Genomic DNA, 18,598 nt, shown 5'->3' on the forward strand with positions numbered 1-18,598 from the left:
GGGACAGCATTAATGTTCCTGGGTCAACTTGACCCGGGGGCACATTTAATGATTCAAAAGTGTCAGAACCCCCAAAAAATCCCAATTTACATTTTTTTTAAATGTCACTTTTAAGTCCATTACTGACCATTTAAATCAAGATTTAGTTCATTGGTGTTCTTTAATTCTCACAGATCATGATTCAATGAGGATAACTCACTCGTTTTCATGAAAATTCATGTTAAAACTTTTTTCATGTACATTGGAAAGTGATTGGGGTGAAATATGTCACACTTGCAAAGAAACATTTAGTATTTGACACATCTGACTCCTTTTACCCTCCACTTTGACTGCTTTGACTTTGACTAATATAAACATGCAGGGGGGGTTTCAAATCTGCGAAAGGGACCATTTTCATTTTATATGTTTTTCACGCTAATTAAGCCAAGCAGAAAAAGTTTCATAGCAAAAAATACTTTTAACATTTTGTAAAATGGGTCAATTTGACCCGCAACATAACAGGAGGGTTAACAAATACAAATTGGAAACACCTGTTTTTTGTTAGTCATTTCAAGTCTAGGATAGTCTGGGTCTGCAAGGTTCAAAACAAGGTGAGGTCTTTATTTTTTTTATGTTTAAATTATGTTATTTTTGAACTATTGTGTAACCTATTAACTTTGGTTAAGAATGCGAGAGCACAGTATTTCTCTGAATTGATTTTAACTTATCAACACAACCCTTGTTTTCTATTTAAGACGGTCAATCAACTTGTAAATCCAGAACCCCCCCCTTCCCCAGTTTTCAGTAACGCTGACTGAGAAGTTTTTATCATATTTTATTGAGAAAGTGGATTTTATCAGAGCCTCTGTCACTCCTGATTTTAATTACTCTGACGTCCCTACTAAACACGACGTCTTTAATCCCTTTTTTCAGTTTTATCCAGTTACTTTGGTTGAACTTTTAGAAATAGTATCACATATGAGAGTGTCCTCCAGCCCTCTTGATGTGATACCTACAAAGTTTTTACTTAAAGTAATGGATTCTGTGGGGCCTTGACTGCTTGCCGTTTTTAATAGCTCCCTGTGCAATGGTTGTGTCCCTGATTATTTTAAAATGCCTGTGTCCATCCTTTGTTAAAAAAACCTGGACTAGATCCTTCCCTCCCTGAGAATTACAGGCCCATTTCTAAGTTACCTTTACCTTTTATCTCAAAGATTTTAGAAAGACTATTGTCCAAACAGGGCTGGTGTAGTGGGTAGTGCTGTTGCCTCACAGCTAGAAGGTTCCTGGTTCAAACCCCCAGCCAGGCAGTCTGTGTGGAGTTTGCATGTTCTCCCTGTGCATGCGTGGGTTGTCTCTGGGTACTCCGGCTTCTTCCCACAGTCCAAAAACATGCTCACCAGGTTGATTGATTACTTGCCCGTAGGTGTGAGTGTGGTTGTCTGCCTCTCTGTGTTTGCCCTGTGATAGCTCGGCGACCTGTCCAGGGTGTACCCTGCCTTCTGCCCGAAGCCAGCTGGGATAGGCTCCAGCCCCCCATGACCCCAAACGGGATAAGATGGATGGATGGATATTGTCCAAACAACTCCTCATTGTGCTGGAAAAATAACGATACTTTTGAAAAATTCAGTCTGAAGAATCATTAAATGTGCGTTCATTTTAAAAGATTTACTTATTTTTTCGCATCAAGAATCGAGCTGTTTCTGTAGACAGTTGTTTTTCTTTACCTAAACTCATGCCAATCCCGTCCTCCTCACTGTCCCTGCCCTCTATATCCCTTATATCTGGATCGGTGGCTGAACTGAAGAAGAAGAAGAAGAAGAAGAAGAAGAAGAAGAAGAAGAAGAAGAAGAAGAAGAAGATTGTTGGATGTTCTTACATCATTCAGACATGGAGCCTGTTGTATCAGTAATTACATTTTTGCCTGTTTGAGACTACAAACTAACATACCATTGATAATAAATCCTCTTTTTTTCATAACCACTGGAAGTCAGTTTAGATCTAAAATACATTACAGAGATTTAAGTGAAGTAATATAGGTTCCTTCATACTCAGCTACTCCAAACATCTTATGTGAGGTGTCTGTATGCTGCAGCACTCACTCAAACAGATATACCTCTACAATCTGCCCTGCTGCCCTGTAGAAACCAATATGTCATGCAGGTTTACATCCCCTCAGGCACACATCTGTAATGAATCACTACCAGATAAAGTATGTGGAAGGAGACATAGTAAATAATCCTTGTAGCACTGCTATATAGTTTGAGTGTATAACTATGAACATTGGGTTTTTCAACACTTATTATTAACCTCTGTGCTGGAAACCACCAAGGCTGTGAGCACGTTTTTAGACTGCTGATTCACATGCATGGCCCATTCTTTTTAAATGTGGTATTGCAGGAATGGCTTGGGGAATTTTTCATATTTAACCCAAAGCTCCTTGATAGATTTGAATAATAAAATCCTGCTGTCATCCCACATCCTAGTTAAACAAAACCATAATGAAATGTTATTACATTTGGCATCAAGAATTTGGTGGTCATAGATGTCATCAAGGATTGATTAGCAGACAATCTCTTCAAGGAAATCTAGGGTTTAAATGTTTTAGAGCATAACTTGTATATGCCCTGAAGGACTAATAATGCTGGAGTGGCAAAAGCAAGCATCCAGAAACAAAAGAAGTATGGCTCATGTTTTAAAATCAGTGGTAGACAAAGTACACGTCTTCATTACTTAAGTCAAAGTATAGATACTCCATGTCAAATATTACTCCTACTACCTACAAGTGAAAGTTGCTCTGTCAAATTACTACTTGAGTTAAAGTACTGAAGTACTTCCTTTAAAAAATACTTAAGTTTTCAAAGTACTTCTTAAAATATCTCTAAACGATGTATTTTCAAAATACATAAGTGCAGTCAAGAATACATAGGAGTACATTATGTTACATTATGTTTATCTAGAAACCATTACTTGAAATCTCTAAAAACTATACCATGGAATTAAAACAGACACTAAGTTACTCCAAACTCAGACACCTTAGTTTGAAATGTTCATCTGGAATGAAACAAATGTTACATAGCTCAACACGCTTTCTCAGATTGGACAGTGAATGTTTGTTTGTTTGGGCAGAGTGGGAAACAAGGAGAACATTTCAAACGATACGTATCATTCTTCATTTCAAAAACCTCTAACACGGGCTGAAGATATGACCATGGGAGCTCAGGTGGAGAATTATAGCCATCATTACCACCTCTAAATGAACTGCCTGATCTGAGTGAAAACTGCTCTGTGTTTGCTCCACGATCATCTGTGGAGAGGCACGATATACAAGTATGACTAAACCACTGAGACAAACAGAACTACACAAACACATTTTACTGTCTTAGGGATCAGATTTCAGAAAAGAGAAGGAAATTCATGAGCTGACTTCGAAGAAAAGTAGTGAGTAACTAGAGCATTGATAGTGGAGTAAGAAGTAAAATAATTGTCTTCTAAATGTAGTGGAGTAAAAGTAATAAGTTTCCTATCCCTAAAAAATAATACTCAAGTAAAGAACAGATACTCAAAAAATGTACTTAAGTACTGTACTTAAGTAAATTTACTCTGTTACTGTCCACCACTGTATAAAATTCAGAAAAAAAAAAATCAATTAGCACGTACTGTAGACACCCAGTAATAACAAGACATTGATAATGAGACAACCAGCAACATCAGCCCATTGAAAACACTGATTCCTTACACCACTGTGTGATCTCAGTCTTTTCCTTAAACCATGTGTTACTGTGTGTTAGTCACTTTACTCTTTTTCCTCAATGATGGCCCAGGGAACCAAAGGAGAAGAACTGTAGACTGCTGCTTCAGGTGTGAGGGGATTTGTGTTTGTGTGTGTGTGTGTGTGTGTGTGTGTGTGTGCGTGTGTGTGTGTGTGTGTGTGTGTGTGTGTGTGTGTGTGTGTGTGTGTGTGTGTGTGTGTGTGTGTCTCATGTAGCTGAGACAAGAAAACAAGGTTGTAGGGGCTATTTGGATGATAAAGCCATAGTGCTTGTTAGCACTAACTGTCCCCCTAATATGCCAATTGTGCACATCCTGTCTGAGCTTTGGCTTGAATAATAAGACTTTTCTGAGCTGAAACCCAAGTGCCTCATTCTCAAAAGTTTTTGCTACACAGACTTTATAATTAAATCTGATTTACTGCTCTCTTTTTGCTCTCTACAGCATTTTGCCCACAGTTTAACACTCAAACACAGCAAAGGAGAAATGTAACACCATTTTCCATGCATTGGCATGAACTTAGTAAAACATTAAATTATTTGTACACACAAACTGTATTATGGTTAACCTGTTTTAACTGTGTTTGTCAGTGTGAGTTAGTCTAATGAAATGATTCATCCAGTAATCCCTAACTCCTCTCCCATACGAATGTCTCATGCTGAAATTGACAATCATGTCATGGAAAACTGTGGGAAGTGTTTGAGAATACACGGTTTAAATTTTTACTGGTTGCAATATGAACTAAAAACAAAAAGCTGTTAATATATAAAGAGAAAGAAGTGAATGATTTATCCTCTTCACCAGGAGAGATAAGCTACAAAAGACCAGTAAGACTTCTCTTCACTACATCTTTGTGCACATCTACAGCAAAGAGGTGAGTCTATGATTTTTATTGCAAATGTAATTCTCATCAAAAGTGCTGAAGTGTCTCTCCTATCCTAGCTTTGACCTAAGGTGTGCCATAATTTAACTATAATTTAGAAAGTAGTTATAATAACGATATCATTCCTTGTATCTCTCTTGACATATTGATCAAAAAACTTTCCCTCTGTAGCTCTTGACTAGTGATGGAGTCTGCTATCGGGGTGCTGGTGTCCCAGTTTAAGGCATATGCTGGCAGTGATGGTTCCTCAGACACACTGAGCAGGGATGAGTTCCACAGACTGGTCAAATCTGAGCTCCCAAAGTTTGTCACGGTAAGGATATTTCACAAACAATAGAACTACACTGATACGACATAAAGTGTTTAACAGTGAGTGAAAAATCTACACTTAAAAATGGATCATGTGCATTGAAGTATACAGCAAAAGTTGCTGATTTAATTTTTGCAAGTAATAATAATGATAAAAAAATGTATTTATATAGCACCTTAAAAAACAAATGTTTACAAAGTGCTTTGACAAACAAAGCATGGTTCAAATAACATAGTAAACATTTCAAACAACAGGGAGGAAGAACTTTAACAATGCTAAACAAAATGCAACGCAAGAGGTTAAAAGGAATACACATAAATTAAACAGAATGAAGTGGTAGGACATAGACCTGTAAATCATTGTTGAGAGGTTTTTCAAGGATAAATAAATAAAATAATAATAATAATAATAATAATAATAATAAATATGGATAAGAAAATGGATAAGTAAATAAAAGCATTCAAAGGACAATAAAAGAGGTTTTCAGAATAAGAGGACGACATCACATCGAGAAAATTAGAAAAAGTGTTCAGGATAAATTATGAACATTAGAATAGTAAATGAAAAAAGTGTGCTTTGTTTAAATCCAGTAATTACCAGTTGAAGTTTTACAGAATTTACAGCATTTTTTTTCAAATCAGTGATAATTTCAGCATAAACTATGTTTAAACATAATTTACAGGTTGAATTATACACCATATTTCTATATATTGTGTCAAAGAATCATATATATATATATATATATATATATATAAGTGTAAAGGATAATCAGAAAAAATAAACAGATGCAGCAAGACTCTGTGTGTGCAAGTGAGAAATTTTGGTTTTGACCGAAAAATGACCTGAGAAGCAGGTGCACAGAGAGGAGATGGGGTGTGTGGATCGAACATGAAACAACAGGTTTATTTAGCTAACTCGGGGTATTTAAGCTTTGACACCTAAAATATATGGGATTTTAAAGGATGTGTTCTCAGTAGCCAGATCAAATTCCCGGGGATATGATTGGCTTTTAAATATTAAATGATATGGTTTTATGGCATCTTCCAGTCAGAATATCTACAGAGAGCAACAGTTATAACCCAATGTCGAGATGATAATTTTTCAGTCTGCTCCAGAGTTGATGCACAGTTTATTCAGATATGTCTGCTGTCTTTGCCTATTTTCTCTGCCTCCAATAGTTTATCTTAGCATTCTCATTTCTCTTAACATTTTGACCAAGTTTTGATGACATAAGTCAGAGGTCGCCCTCTATCTTATTCTTGTGTTCCAGAGACCTCCATTGTTGGCTTTATCTTTTATTATCATTTACATTATCACTCTAGCTGATAAGGAATTCATCCCATCACCCCTCTGCCATACATTTGACTAGTCTGTTAACTGTGTATTAATCCACAGCTGAGAATAGTCCCAGAAAAATTCACTTCTCTTCTTAAAACATTTGTGAACAGCTACAGGAGTCAACATATCAAAGAGGTGAAGTTTCTCTCTATTGAATTTTCAACTTTGGAGGGAGTTAAATTTTGATGCCCTGTCTTTCTTTGTCTTGTGAAAAAAAAGGCAACAAAAAGAGAGGGTGGAATACCATCCGCCTTATCCGTGGAGTTGTTATATGATACAGTGCATACACAGCTTCCTATTTGGGAGAGTCACTTGCAATTAAAAACCATTCAGGGGGATCAGAAAGACATTAAGGAAATTTGCTCTGAATCTCTTTGTTTACAAAGCAAAAAACCTCTTTCATGAGGGTGAGGGATTGTTATTTCGATGGCTATCATCTGGATGCCACATTGACCCATTTTGCTGTGACCATGTAATTAACTGTTAGTCATACTTGTGTTTTAGGCTACTTCTGCTCTTATACGTGGGCGTTTAACAATGCTTGTGGTCTCTGTGTACTTGTGCTTCGAAAAACTTTTCGAAAAGAACATTTGAAAGAATTTTGCCCTCTTTCCTTTACTGCCCTTGAATTTGACCAGAAATGAGAGGTTACACCTCATGGTGGGACAGGAAACTTCTGCACATTTAATGCTTTCCACAAAAACAATGGATTTGTCATGATGGAGGAGTTGCCAGTTGTGTTGTGTGTACTCTGCAGTTTAATCAAAGAACAATGGCAAAAGTAGTAGTTCCTGAGGCCCAACTCCAAAAACACAGTGCTCCCTTTTCCAAGTGTGGAAAATTCCATGTATTTTCAGCCTGGGTGATCAGTTGGGATATTCACAGTGCCCACTTGATGGCGACAGAGCCATAGGTCCTTGTGCCAAACCGCCTCTGCTGATGTTGCATGAACATTTAACTGGTGTACGTGCTAGTGGTGTCAGATTGCTTCTGTCTCATCCCCCCCCCACGCACCAGCAGTAACATCATAGTTTCTGCACAGTGACTGTCACTATTGTTTTCTCAGCATTTCAATTATTATCTTCCTGTTTTTCTGCAGAACAGTGGCAACCCAAAGGCCATTGACCAGCTCATGAGCTCATTGGACAAGAACAATGATGGAGAGCTCAACTTCATGGAGTTCTGGCAGCTGATTGGGCATCTTGCAAGCAGACATGGGGGGTTCAGCCAATAGTAGTGTCCTCAGATACTCTGTTACAGCTTCATGTGTGTGTCACTGACAAGTCTGTGTGCCATACAGTTAGAAAAAACTGGATAACAGCCAAATGGAAAACACCCTGAAGTCTGTTTCAAGTGCAGAATGCTCTGTTTTTATCAGCGGTCTGCATTGCTTCTCACCCAGCAACTGCCAAACTGGCACACACTCTCAGTACTGTTAAACTATTTCAGAAATATTAGAACCAGTCCTAGCTGTTTCCATGCACACACACACATACACACACAGCTGCTTGTGCTTACAGGTCCACAAGGGTGTAGCAGAGTGGGAATGTGTTTTCTGAAAACCGAGAATGTGTGTAAGTGCTTTATTTTCTTGACTTGTTTAATTCTTGGAACACACCTTGTGCAGTTTATCTTCTCCCTCCAGGACCCAAACAGAGGAGTTGTTTGGGGAGTTTAAGGCTTGAAATAAAATGTTGAATAAATGGTAAAACGAGTGTTTGATGCTCTGACCCTTTCTTTGTTAGTCCGATTTAAGTTCTCTTTCTCCTGAACATGATCCTACCATTCTTTACACAAGTGACTAAAGTTTCAGGGTGTGGCTGGACTACATCTGTCTGTGAGGAAAGCTTTGAACACGCGCGCTTAAGACATGAGCGCGCGCTTGTTGCTACACGTTCAGAGAGAGAGATAGCAAAAAAAGTAGAGATGAACACTTAAGAAGACGCTCAACTTGGTGATAAGAATAAAACATTGATTAAAAATGAATATGATACATGCTCTGATTTCTCAGACAACGGGAACGTTTGTCAGAAAATGTTGCTGAAAATCTGCCGTGTTGCTTAAGCTGCGCCTCTTTCCACATTCCTCCTCTCTCCAAGGCACACGCCCTATGACAATGAAAAAAAGGTTGGCTAAAGAGAGAAGTTAAATCACGGAAAAGATATGTGTTGCTGGTTAATCCTGCTCGAGACTGAAGAGGAGGATCTGTGAGAAAGGAGAGCAGCTCTTGTGAAATCCTTTTGTTGCCTTTCCTAACGGTTAGTCTGCTTTTTTCTCACTATACTTATTATTCTGAACCTCTCCGTTTTGACTTGTTACTTTAATGAGCTAACGGTTTTCTTGTGAATAAGCTCAATTTAGCTTATTTCCACTACTGTGTCATACATTTTGCGTAATTAGCGAGCGTCTCTATTGTCACTCCCCAGCTTGGTGGCCGCGGGGATCAGGTTCTCTTTCTTGGTAATCTTACCCCAGTCTCTTTACACTTCCAAGGGAAACCGGAGTCTTGAGTCACGTTTACTTATTTATTTGCTGTGTGTCAGTCCTGCCGCTTGTCGCTCTACAAATTGTCAGGATTAGTTCGGGCTAAATGTAAATGTGGAAGCCCCTGACATCTCCGTTACGCACGGCGCTCACTGGTTTTGGCATTTGCGCAGAGGCAAGTTTTCGCCCTGTTGATCAGTCATACCTCGACCATTGTAGCAGCGATCAATTCTGACTCCTATCAGTCTGAATTATTAACGTTATGATAAGACTCCGGTAGCGGGACTCGTATTGCTTCAGCCTGGTGTAGTTAATGACGCGGATGGAGATATGCCGACCTGGGTGATGACAGGTAACATGGAGGAAGTGAGTCAGTCACACCTCGCACAAACAACTCCGGCAGGGTGGAGTAGGTCCACACGGTCACTGGGGTTAATCAGTGCTCATGATCTATCTGGTACCATATCGGGAAAAAATGACCTCTAACCCTTGCAGGGGTCAGTCTATTGAAATATACACCTGCACTGATCAAATACATCTCAGTGTTAATGCCAAAGGGTTGCCCTACCTGACTTTCATGCAGACTGGTTTGAACTTGTCAGTCCTTAAAGCTGGTTGCAACACTAACCATAGTGAGACTCTCGCAGTGACTGAACAGCACTGTTTGACTAATAAGGGAGTTACCACTGTGTGAGCAAACAGGCTAATATGGAGCTTCCTTTTCATCTGCTGTCATCACACTCAGATCACCATTAAACATGAAACCCAGTGTGATGTAGGGAAGGACAGCTTTCTGTAAGTATTTATTTACCCTTTATTCATAGTCAACTCATCCAGTCAGGGCTCAAATCTGAAAGCATGAGCTTTAACTGGACATGAGCTCAGAATGGGTTTCATGCGGACTGGTGTTCAGGCCAACAGAGCCGAATACATACTGAAAATGGACGTACCTTTAACAGTGGAATTGAGTATCCAGTGGGATACAAGTATATTACATTTTACCCATAATGATCCTGTGTTGAGCCCCTCAAGAGCCCGCCGTGGACCTATGACACATGTTGGACAATTGTCTATGCACAAGTCAGGTATTCCATTTTGGCTCCACATTGGTGTGCCAGCTTTCAAAACTAAGTACAGTTAGTTTCAGACCCTGTTTAGGTTGTCGATCTTTCCTGTAAAGGGAACCGAAAATGCTACCTGAAAGTTTTAACTGAAACAAACTTTAGAAATAACGAAACAAAGGGTTTTGGACTGAGATACATAGAATAAAAAACTACATAGAGAAAGTTACCAGACCCCCAAATTCAATTCTGCCTAAATTTTAACCATATAAAAAATAGTACACTGGCTTGTTCAAATTAAAACCAGATTGTACTGTGCTGTTATAGTTTGTGGTATCTGTGGAGAATGGTATCATGTTGGGCTGATAAGAAATGTCTGGAGGTAGTTAAGAAAAGTAATTAAAGACATAGCATCAAATATCAATCTCTGTCAATTGTTCCTCTTATCCTTGCCACATGAGAAGCTACATTAGTTTCAAACTTTAGGCCCTAAATGTTCCAAAAAGGGAAACAAAACACTCTTTAGTTAACCTAGACCTAATCCTCAAACAGCTTGAGTATGGTTTTAGTGCAAATTCCACTAAAATAGTACAAACAAAAGAAGGAGTAATGCGTATCAGACACTGACACTCACACATGTATTCCTGAGCCCTGACTCATTATAACCACTGCCTCCACGTGGTGAATCAGAATGGAGTTCATGTGCTGGGAGAGCTTCATGGGTATTCAGCACACACAGTCAGGCCACTTTATCAGGCAAAGAGGACTTCATGCTCCTTTTTACCAACCTGCCTGGTTTCATGTTCATGTCCTGGCGCTCAGTAACACTCAGAGACAGTAATGTCAGACATTTCAATGTATGTCCTGATTAAAAAAACATTAAAGCATTCGTCTTTCTGCACTCGACGCTGCTGTCCGTGTTTGTTGAGGGTGTTTGGAAGGTGTTGGGACAATAATAGTAACCTATGAAATAATAATGAACATCATGCTGATGGCAGATGCTCACTTGTATGTGTGCTCACCTGTGTGTGTGCGCATGCGTGTGGCATGGAAGGCAGCCATGAAACAGAATCCAGGGTTTGAGTGCCTGTTCTCCATCACCCAGTAATTAGGTTAATGCAACACAAGTCCTAATTGGTGTTGTTGTTCTCAAGTTATGTGTGTGTACAGTAAGGTGTGTCTCTCTAGCTTTTCTATATGTTTATGTGTGTGTAGTGGGAGCATTGAGGTGTGACATCTGTGTCAGATGGGAGATTTACCAGCTTCTACAGTTACAACACAGCCACAGGCACCCATCATCATTAGCTGTCCTGTGGTTATACCGCTGCCCCTTGGTAATTTCCAATGCACATTGTAAATCCTGCAGCGAGGCCCAACACCACAATGGTGTGATGCTCCCGCACCCTACTCAAGTATCTCCACCATTTATTCTCCCCTTTTGTTTTCTCTGACAAGCTACCTTCCAGATCTGGTTTGTTGAGACAACGGAAAGCTAAATGGGAGCAAAGACCAAGGAGCACTTACTCCTCTGTTGAAATACAGTCGGGATCATCAGGTTAAAGCTCCTGTGAGGAGTTTTTAGCTGGTAGTGAAACAGATTGAAATCAATACTAATGCCACTTTATGATCAAAAAAAGCAAAAGAGACCATCAGAGACTATATTTACCATTCATATAGAGTTATTATGCATGTCTGTCACCCTTGCTGTGGGGAAGGTCTCATATGACCATGCAGAAGATACAGTCTTCATTTGTACAGAAGAAGATCAGCAAAGAAATAAGTTATCCTGCTTTGCAGGGGCCAGCAAAACTGATACAACCAAAAAGTTCCTAACAAGAGCTTTAAACAATCAGCACCATCATGCCAAATCGTGGTAGACTGTCATTTTGTGAATCATAGTTTGTGTCTAACCGCTGTCCTTCATGTCTTACACAGTGCCTGTGTCTGCTTTATGTTCCTTTGGGATCCAAAATAATGCGCACAGATTATCTAAGGATAGCTGATAGCTAGCTTAACCCTCCTGTTATGATGCGGGTCAAATGACCCATTTTAAAGTAAAAAAAAATAAAATTAAAAAAAGTATTTTTTGCTATGAAACTTCTTCTGCTTGGCTTAATTAACGTGAACAACATATAAAATGAAAATGGTTCATTTCACACATTTGCAACCCCCCCCTGCATGTTTATATTACACAGATACTGTCTGTGGGTCAATTTGACCCTGCAGTCAAAGTGGTGGCTAAAAGGGGTCAGAATTGTTAAATATTAAATGTGTCTTTGCAACTGTGTTACATATTTCACCCCAATCACTTTCCAATGTACATAAAAAAAAATTAACATTAATTTTTGTAAAAAACAAGTGAATTATCCTCATTGAACCATGATCTGTGAGAATTAAAGAACACCAATGCACTAAATATTGATTTAAATGGTTAATAATGGAGTTAATAAGGAGATTTAAAAAAATGTTTATTAGGATTGTTTTGGGTTCTTACACATTTGAATCATTAAATATGCTCCGTTTCAAATTGACCCAGGAACATTATTGTTGTCCCTAAGAAACAAACATAACAGGAGGGACTCCATCGAAGTAATGTGAAAGCATTGTCATTACACATACATACACATAGACCTCCGTCCAACTGGTAAAAAGTAAGAGAGCATTGCTTGTAAAGGACCTCATACAGTAGATACTTTAACGTACTGTTTTTGTAGTTGTTAAACAATTAAGCAGCTAGTTTTTGAACTTTCAAGAGTTAATGTAATACGTCCCTTGATGGAGGGCAATTGAAGAAGAACAGATGTGTGATGCAATTCTGTAATTAATGTCAGGCAACCGTCACAATTAGACATCAAAATGTAGGATTTATTAGGTAGTTTCTGTTTGTTGTGGTGGTCTCTGGGGCTGTTTAATCTCCTCTCACAATTGGCTTTAAAGTTCTACAGCTGTAAGCACTAGTCCCTTTGTGCATTGCATTGTGGGAGAAAAGTGTATATCAACAGCTCACTCCAGATTAGTTCAAGAGTTTTTTGGTTTACATGCTGAGTATTTGGATCATAATTTTTTCCGTCATAATCTAAAAACTCTGCAAAAGTCCAAACCTGTTTATAATTATTAAACAGTCTAGAATCTGGACACAGGTCGTGATTTTGGAATGTGGTCGTGGTATGAACTTCACAACAGCAAAGCCAAAAGTTAGTTTTCCCCAGGTTTTATCCATGCCATACTCTCAGCAAACATCTTGACTTGTCTGAGCATACATAGCAGAGGTGTCACATTAACAATAGCTCCATTCTATTCAAGTGTCACAATAAGTCATGACTTTGTGACACCGAGCCAACGCCTGGAGCCTGAAACAAGAGCAGCTATATGGAATTCAGCCATCACATATTTTATTATTTACACCTCTGCTTGTCCTCCTGTGACTTTAGGTGTCAGCAGAAAGGCTTACAAGTTAATACCAACTATATTAAGTGAGCGGAGTGGAGTTAGCATGCATGCTGTCTTTATGTCACTCTTCCAGGGAGTTCAATACAATCATAATGGTCTTGGGATATGCGGTCACATGACTCGAGAAGCAGAATGAGATGTATCACGCTGCTTGATTCCTGCGTGACAGTTTTTCCCTCCATACTTGAGCAGTGTGTTGTGTATTCCTTCAGTGTGAGGGGAGGTGTGCAGCAGCAGACGGGCAGCAGGCTGTAATCTGAACCTGGGGCCTCCTGCTGGCTTCTGGGGATCAGATGTCCTGTGTCAGAGATCACAGCTCCCATTGTGTTTACCTCAGAGACTCCCCTCCTCTAAACCTTCCGTCTCTCTCTCTCTGCCTCTCTCTCTCTCTCTCTCTCTCTCTCTCTCTCTCTCTCTCTCTCTCTCTCTCTCTCTCTCTCTATCATCTCTCTTTCTCACACTCTGTTTACCTCTGAATGCTTCCAGCCTCCCCTCCCTCCCCATCTCCTTCTCTTCTTCTCTTATGCTGACATCATCTGGGTGTCTCACCTACTCTCATGTTTGTGTTCACAGGAAAGATCCAAACACAAGTCGATCAAAACAAAAACATGTGGAAAAGGATTAGCCTGAACATTTATGGAGTTTAAATACCACCTTGAATACCAACAACTTGAAGAACAGTTTGGTTTAAACTGAACTCTTACAATACTGGAGCTTGATTTTAAAACACATTATAATAACACAGTTCTAACAAAGCTGTAAACTTGATCAGAAGAATATGTGTACAAGCATTCAGTCTCTTCTTCTACTCAATAAGGCTTTTACCCACCCTGAACCTGTATGAGAAAATTTTCATATGAAGAGAATTTGAGCGTACACAACAGCATGATTTCTGGTGTTTAAGATAAGGCTCTGTTACTTCCTGCCCTCTGTTCATCTTTTTTGTTCTTGTCCCCGTCTCTTCAGACATGGAGACAGCCATTAAGACCGTTGTCACCACATTTCTTGGCTCTGCCAAGGGAGGAGAAAACATGACCGGGGGCGCCTTCCAGAAACTGGTGAAGAATCAGCTTGGCGGCCTAATGGAAGTAAGGAACTTAACATTCTGCTACTCCTCGTCACCCTTTGCTCTCCATATAAAACTGAACAACCATTCTGTTTTTTTTTCTTTCCTCACAATCTGTTTCATTTGTCTCCATCTTTGTGTTCAGGACACAAACTCTTCCTCAGCCGTCAAAGAGATGCAACGCGGGCTGGATGCGAACCACGATGGGAAGGTCAGCTTCCAGGAATACCTCACTCTGATTGGCTACGTGGCCAACTCCCTCAGTCAGCAGAAGAGTGGTTCAAACACAGATAATTCCTAGATGCTTGAGAACATGCTGTGGTTGTATGTTCTACAAATCAAGAGCCTTTTTTTAACGCGCTTTTCGAGTAACGTCCTTCCTTACAGTATATACATTCTTCAACAACAGTCCATAATCAGTTGTCAGATGTATCCTGCTCAGATTTTGACTTTAATGCCAACCTGCTCGAATTTCTTTTTCCGTCACATCATTGATCCCCACTGTTAACAACATTGAAGGACTCTGAGTTGTGTTTTTCTACCATTTATGCAGAGGATGCGTACTGTTTTTTCAAAATAAAGATTTTATGTAACAAAACTGGGATGATATCTGTTTTTATTGAATTTTTTAAAGCTCCTGTGAAGAATTTTCAGTTGCTGTGGAATTTGGCGCCCCCTGTGGACAAACCTGCACATCTAATCACTTGGCTCATTGTGTTCCATACAAACTTATATAACAAAAAAACTCATCCTGCAGTCTTTGATGTAGAAATTTTACTAAAAAGGCTGTTTCTGCAGCATACTGTTAGTGACGTCACCCGACACCTAACCACCTGCAAGTGGTTTCAGGCATTACACTGCAAAAACTCAAAATCAAGTGAAATTGTCTCATTTTTAGTCAAATGTCTTATCCCACTTGATTTAAGATACATTTACTTAACAACTAACATTTGAGCAAGATAGATGGACTTGGTGATTATAAGAGACAACAAGTATATACAAAAATAAATATATTTTTGTTATTCCTTTTATATGGTGGTCCTGAATATTTAATTCACACAAAGTTTGTTGATATTCGAACAGACTTTACATGGTTTCTGGGGAAATACATGAACAGCTCATAAGTTGAGTTACAGTAAGTAGTTCCTCAGTGGAGGCACCGCGCTATTTATGTCTGGTTATTATTTCATTAATGACTGTACTCTTCATATTGTAGCCTGTATTAATAACTTTACTGGTAATGCATAGTTTTCATTCACGTGACCCCCGCAGCAGCCTGGAGGGCAAAAAAGACCGTAGTAACATGACGGAAACCGTCCCTCCCTCCCAAAAGTTCACTGTCAAGCCTCAAGATGATTCAATGCACCGGAGGGAAAAAAAACAGGAGATGTAGTCCAAAGCTAAGCACCCAGTACCCTGTTTATAAACTTTAAAGCAGTAGCTCCGTCTAATTTTGATTATTCCAGTTACACACAGCCAAAATAATACCTGCTCCTTTCACAGCCAGCAGAAACACCGGCCTAAATATAGCTGTGACATCCCTGAGCATTCAAACTCAGCAGCCTTTCTATGCATCAACTATTGCAACCAGATACCGACATACAGTATTCACTTCCTATTGTGCACCCTCTTGCACTCTGCAACACTATACACAAATGGTGCACATACACTATGCTAACCCCACTCACTTACACAAGGTCCTACAGCCATGACACATAAATACGAAGGTACACTTACAGGATGGCAGCCCAAACACCCATTGCATGGCAATAATGGTCATCTCCATGGGTCTTTGCTGTCTTAAGTATTATCTCATCCCATTTCTCTCACTGTTCTCATTTTACCATTTTTAATCTGATGGATACCTTTGACCCTGTGAGACCTTTTGATGCAGAATTACAAATAAATAAGGACTGTGGAGTGTAAGCAAGATGAGCTTGAGAGTATGTAGGCCAATGACTTCATGACAAGAGCTGTAGAGCTATTTACCATCCTTTAGCTTTGTAAGACTAAACAATAAGAGCTATAGATAATGTAATTATGATCATAAAGCCAACAAGCAATGTTTATGGATGTCAAAAGTGAGGTTATTTTGGGACCTGCAGGGTTAAAGAAAAAGTTTGCAATCCCATGAAATTCTATTAATCTAAAGTGAGACATGAATGAGTTCAGAGGTATATAAAAAGTATATATTTTCTGCTTATCCCTTTCTTAAAAACTGCTAAATGAGAACCTCAGTTTGCTGTTGTTTTTCTCTTAAAAGTCAACTTTTGTGTCTCTTCTTTAACTTCTTTCTCTCCTTAGGGACCCACAGAAGAGACGCTGTGAGGAGTCAAACCTTATTTGTTGTGTTTATAGTCAAACATTTTTGCAATCAGAATTATATCGTACTTTGAGAAACTTAACATGTAAATGTTGCTTGTCACCACCAGTGATGGACAAAGTACACAGCTTCTTTACTCAAGTCAAAGTATAGATACTCCAGGTCAAATATTACTCCAATACAAGTTAAAGTTGTTCTGTTAAATTATTACTTGAATTAAAGTACTGAAGTACTTCCTTTTAAAAATACTTAAATATACAAAGTACTTCTTAAAATATCTAAAAACATTGTATTTTCAAAATACATATATGCAGTCAAGAATACATAGAAGTACATTCTGTTACATAATGTTTATTTAGAAACCATTACTTGAAATTTTTAAAAACTATACCATGTGATAAAAACAAACACTAAGTTACTCCAACCACAGACAACTTAGTTTGAAATGTTCATCTGATATGAAACAAATGTTACGTAGCTCAACAAGCTTTCTCAGGTTGGACAGTGAATGTTTGTATGTTTGGGCAGAGTGGGAAACAGGGAGAACATTTCAAATGATACGTATCATTCTTAATTTAAAAAACCTCTAACAGGCTGAAGATATGAACATGGGTGCTCAGGTGGAGAATTATAGCCATCATTACCACCTCTAAATGAACTGCCTGATCTGAGTGAAACATGCGCTGTGTTTGCTCCACGTTCAGATTTCAGAAAAGAGAAGGAAATTCATGAGCTGACTTCAAAGCAAAAGTAGTAAGTAACTAGAGCATTGATAGAAATGTAGTGGAGTAAAAAGTAAAATAAATGTCTTCTAAATGTAGTGGAGTAAAAGTAATAAGTTCCCCCAAAAATAATACTCAAGTGAAGTACAGATACTCAAAAGATGTACTGAAGTACTGTACTCAACTAAATGTACTCTGTCACTGTCCACCACTGCTTGTCACATGAATGTGACTTCAACTGAGTCTGATGAGATTAGACTTCATTTAGGTCTAACGTCTAATGAGTAGCGATCGCAGAATGAGTCAAAATGGAACACTGTATGTAGTCTGTAGAGATGAGAATTAGTGTTGACTCACAACTTCCTGTAGCTGAATAAGGAAAAGACAGAAATGTGTCTCTACGGCTCTCCACTTCATACCACCATAACTGCCTTGATTCTCACCCGCCTCTCCTCCTACGTCAGACCAGATACAACAAAACATGGTGTTATATTTGACAGAGATCAAAGTTTCAACAGGCTGGTAAATACAGTTGTCAGGTCAAACTTCTTTCAACCTAGATCCATATCAAAAATCAGGTATTTCCTACCAGCCTCTGATTTGGAGAGAGTCATTAATGCACTAATATCACCAAGGCTGGACAACTGTAACTCACTCTGCTTTGCAATTTATCCAGGTACAATTTCTCATCTAATGCTGTTTGTAAATGCTGCTGTTAATAATAAGGTAAAAAGATATGATGCATTGTCTGGTTTTATGCATGCACTTGTATGTCTGTCCTTTCTTTTAAGATGCTATATGGACTAGATAAACTCAATGTTGTGTATGTAGCGATGGTGTTTCCTGAAGCATGTGTGAAAGTGTGCATCTTTCATTCTATCAGCATGTCTCCCTTTGTGTTCTTTTTTTGTGCCGGGCTTTTGTGTGAGGATTTCTCTGCATGGCTGCCAGGTGTGAAGGCTCCATTCATCTCTGTGACTCCATTTCTCCGGATACTGTGTCATCAAAACATGATCAACCCCTCCTTTCATCCAGTTAACATCACACACACACACACACGCACATGCACACACACACACACACATTTTTGCAATCAGAATTATATCGTACTTTGAGAAACTTAACATGTAAATGTTGCTTGTCACCACCAGTGGTGGACAAAGTACACAGCTTCTTTACTCAAGTCAAAGTATAGATACTCCAGGTCAAGT

General features: G+C 38.9%; 2 protein-coding genes across 2 annotated transcripts; both read left to right on the forward strand.

Moving 5' to 3' along the window:
- Window positions 1–542: 542 nt before the first annotated feature.
- On the forward strand, window positions 543–7,996 carry LOC117823568 (protein S100-A11-like). The gene is made up of 4 exons (XM_034698800.1): window positions 543–590; window positions 4,555–4,624; window positions 4,805–4,946; window positions 7,381–7,996. The coding sequence occupies exons 3-4, from the start codon at window positions 4,818–4,820 to the stop codon at window positions 7,513–7,515; spliced, it is 264 nt and encodes an 87-aa protein (XP_034554691.1). The 5' UTR covers window positions 543–590; window positions 4,555–4,624; window positions 4,805–4,817; the 3' UTR covers window positions 7,516–7,996.
- Window positions 7,997–8,406: 410 nt separating this feature from the next.
- si:ch211-105c13.3 (uncharacterized protein LOC325758 homolog) lies at window positions 8,407–14,940 on the forward strand. Its single transcript, XM_034698799.1, has 3 exons — window positions 8,407–8,539; window positions 14,243–14,364; window positions 14,488–14,940. Exons 2-3 carry the CDS (start codon window positions 14,245–14,247, stop codon window positions 14,641–14,643), a joined length of 276 nt encoding a protein of 91 aa, XP_034554690.1. The 5' UTR covers window positions 8,407–8,539; window positions 14,243–14,244; the 3' UTR covers window positions 14,644–14,940.
- Window positions 14,941–18,598: the final 3,658 nt, after the last annotated feature.

Source organism: Notolabrus celidotus, chromosome 12, assembly GCF_009762535.1.
Source record: "Notolabrus celidotus isolate fNotCel1 chromosome 12, fNotCel1.pri, whole genome shotgun sequence".
NCBI lineage: Eukaryota > Metazoa > Chordata > Actinopteri > Labriformes > Labridae > Notolabrus > Notolabrus celidotus.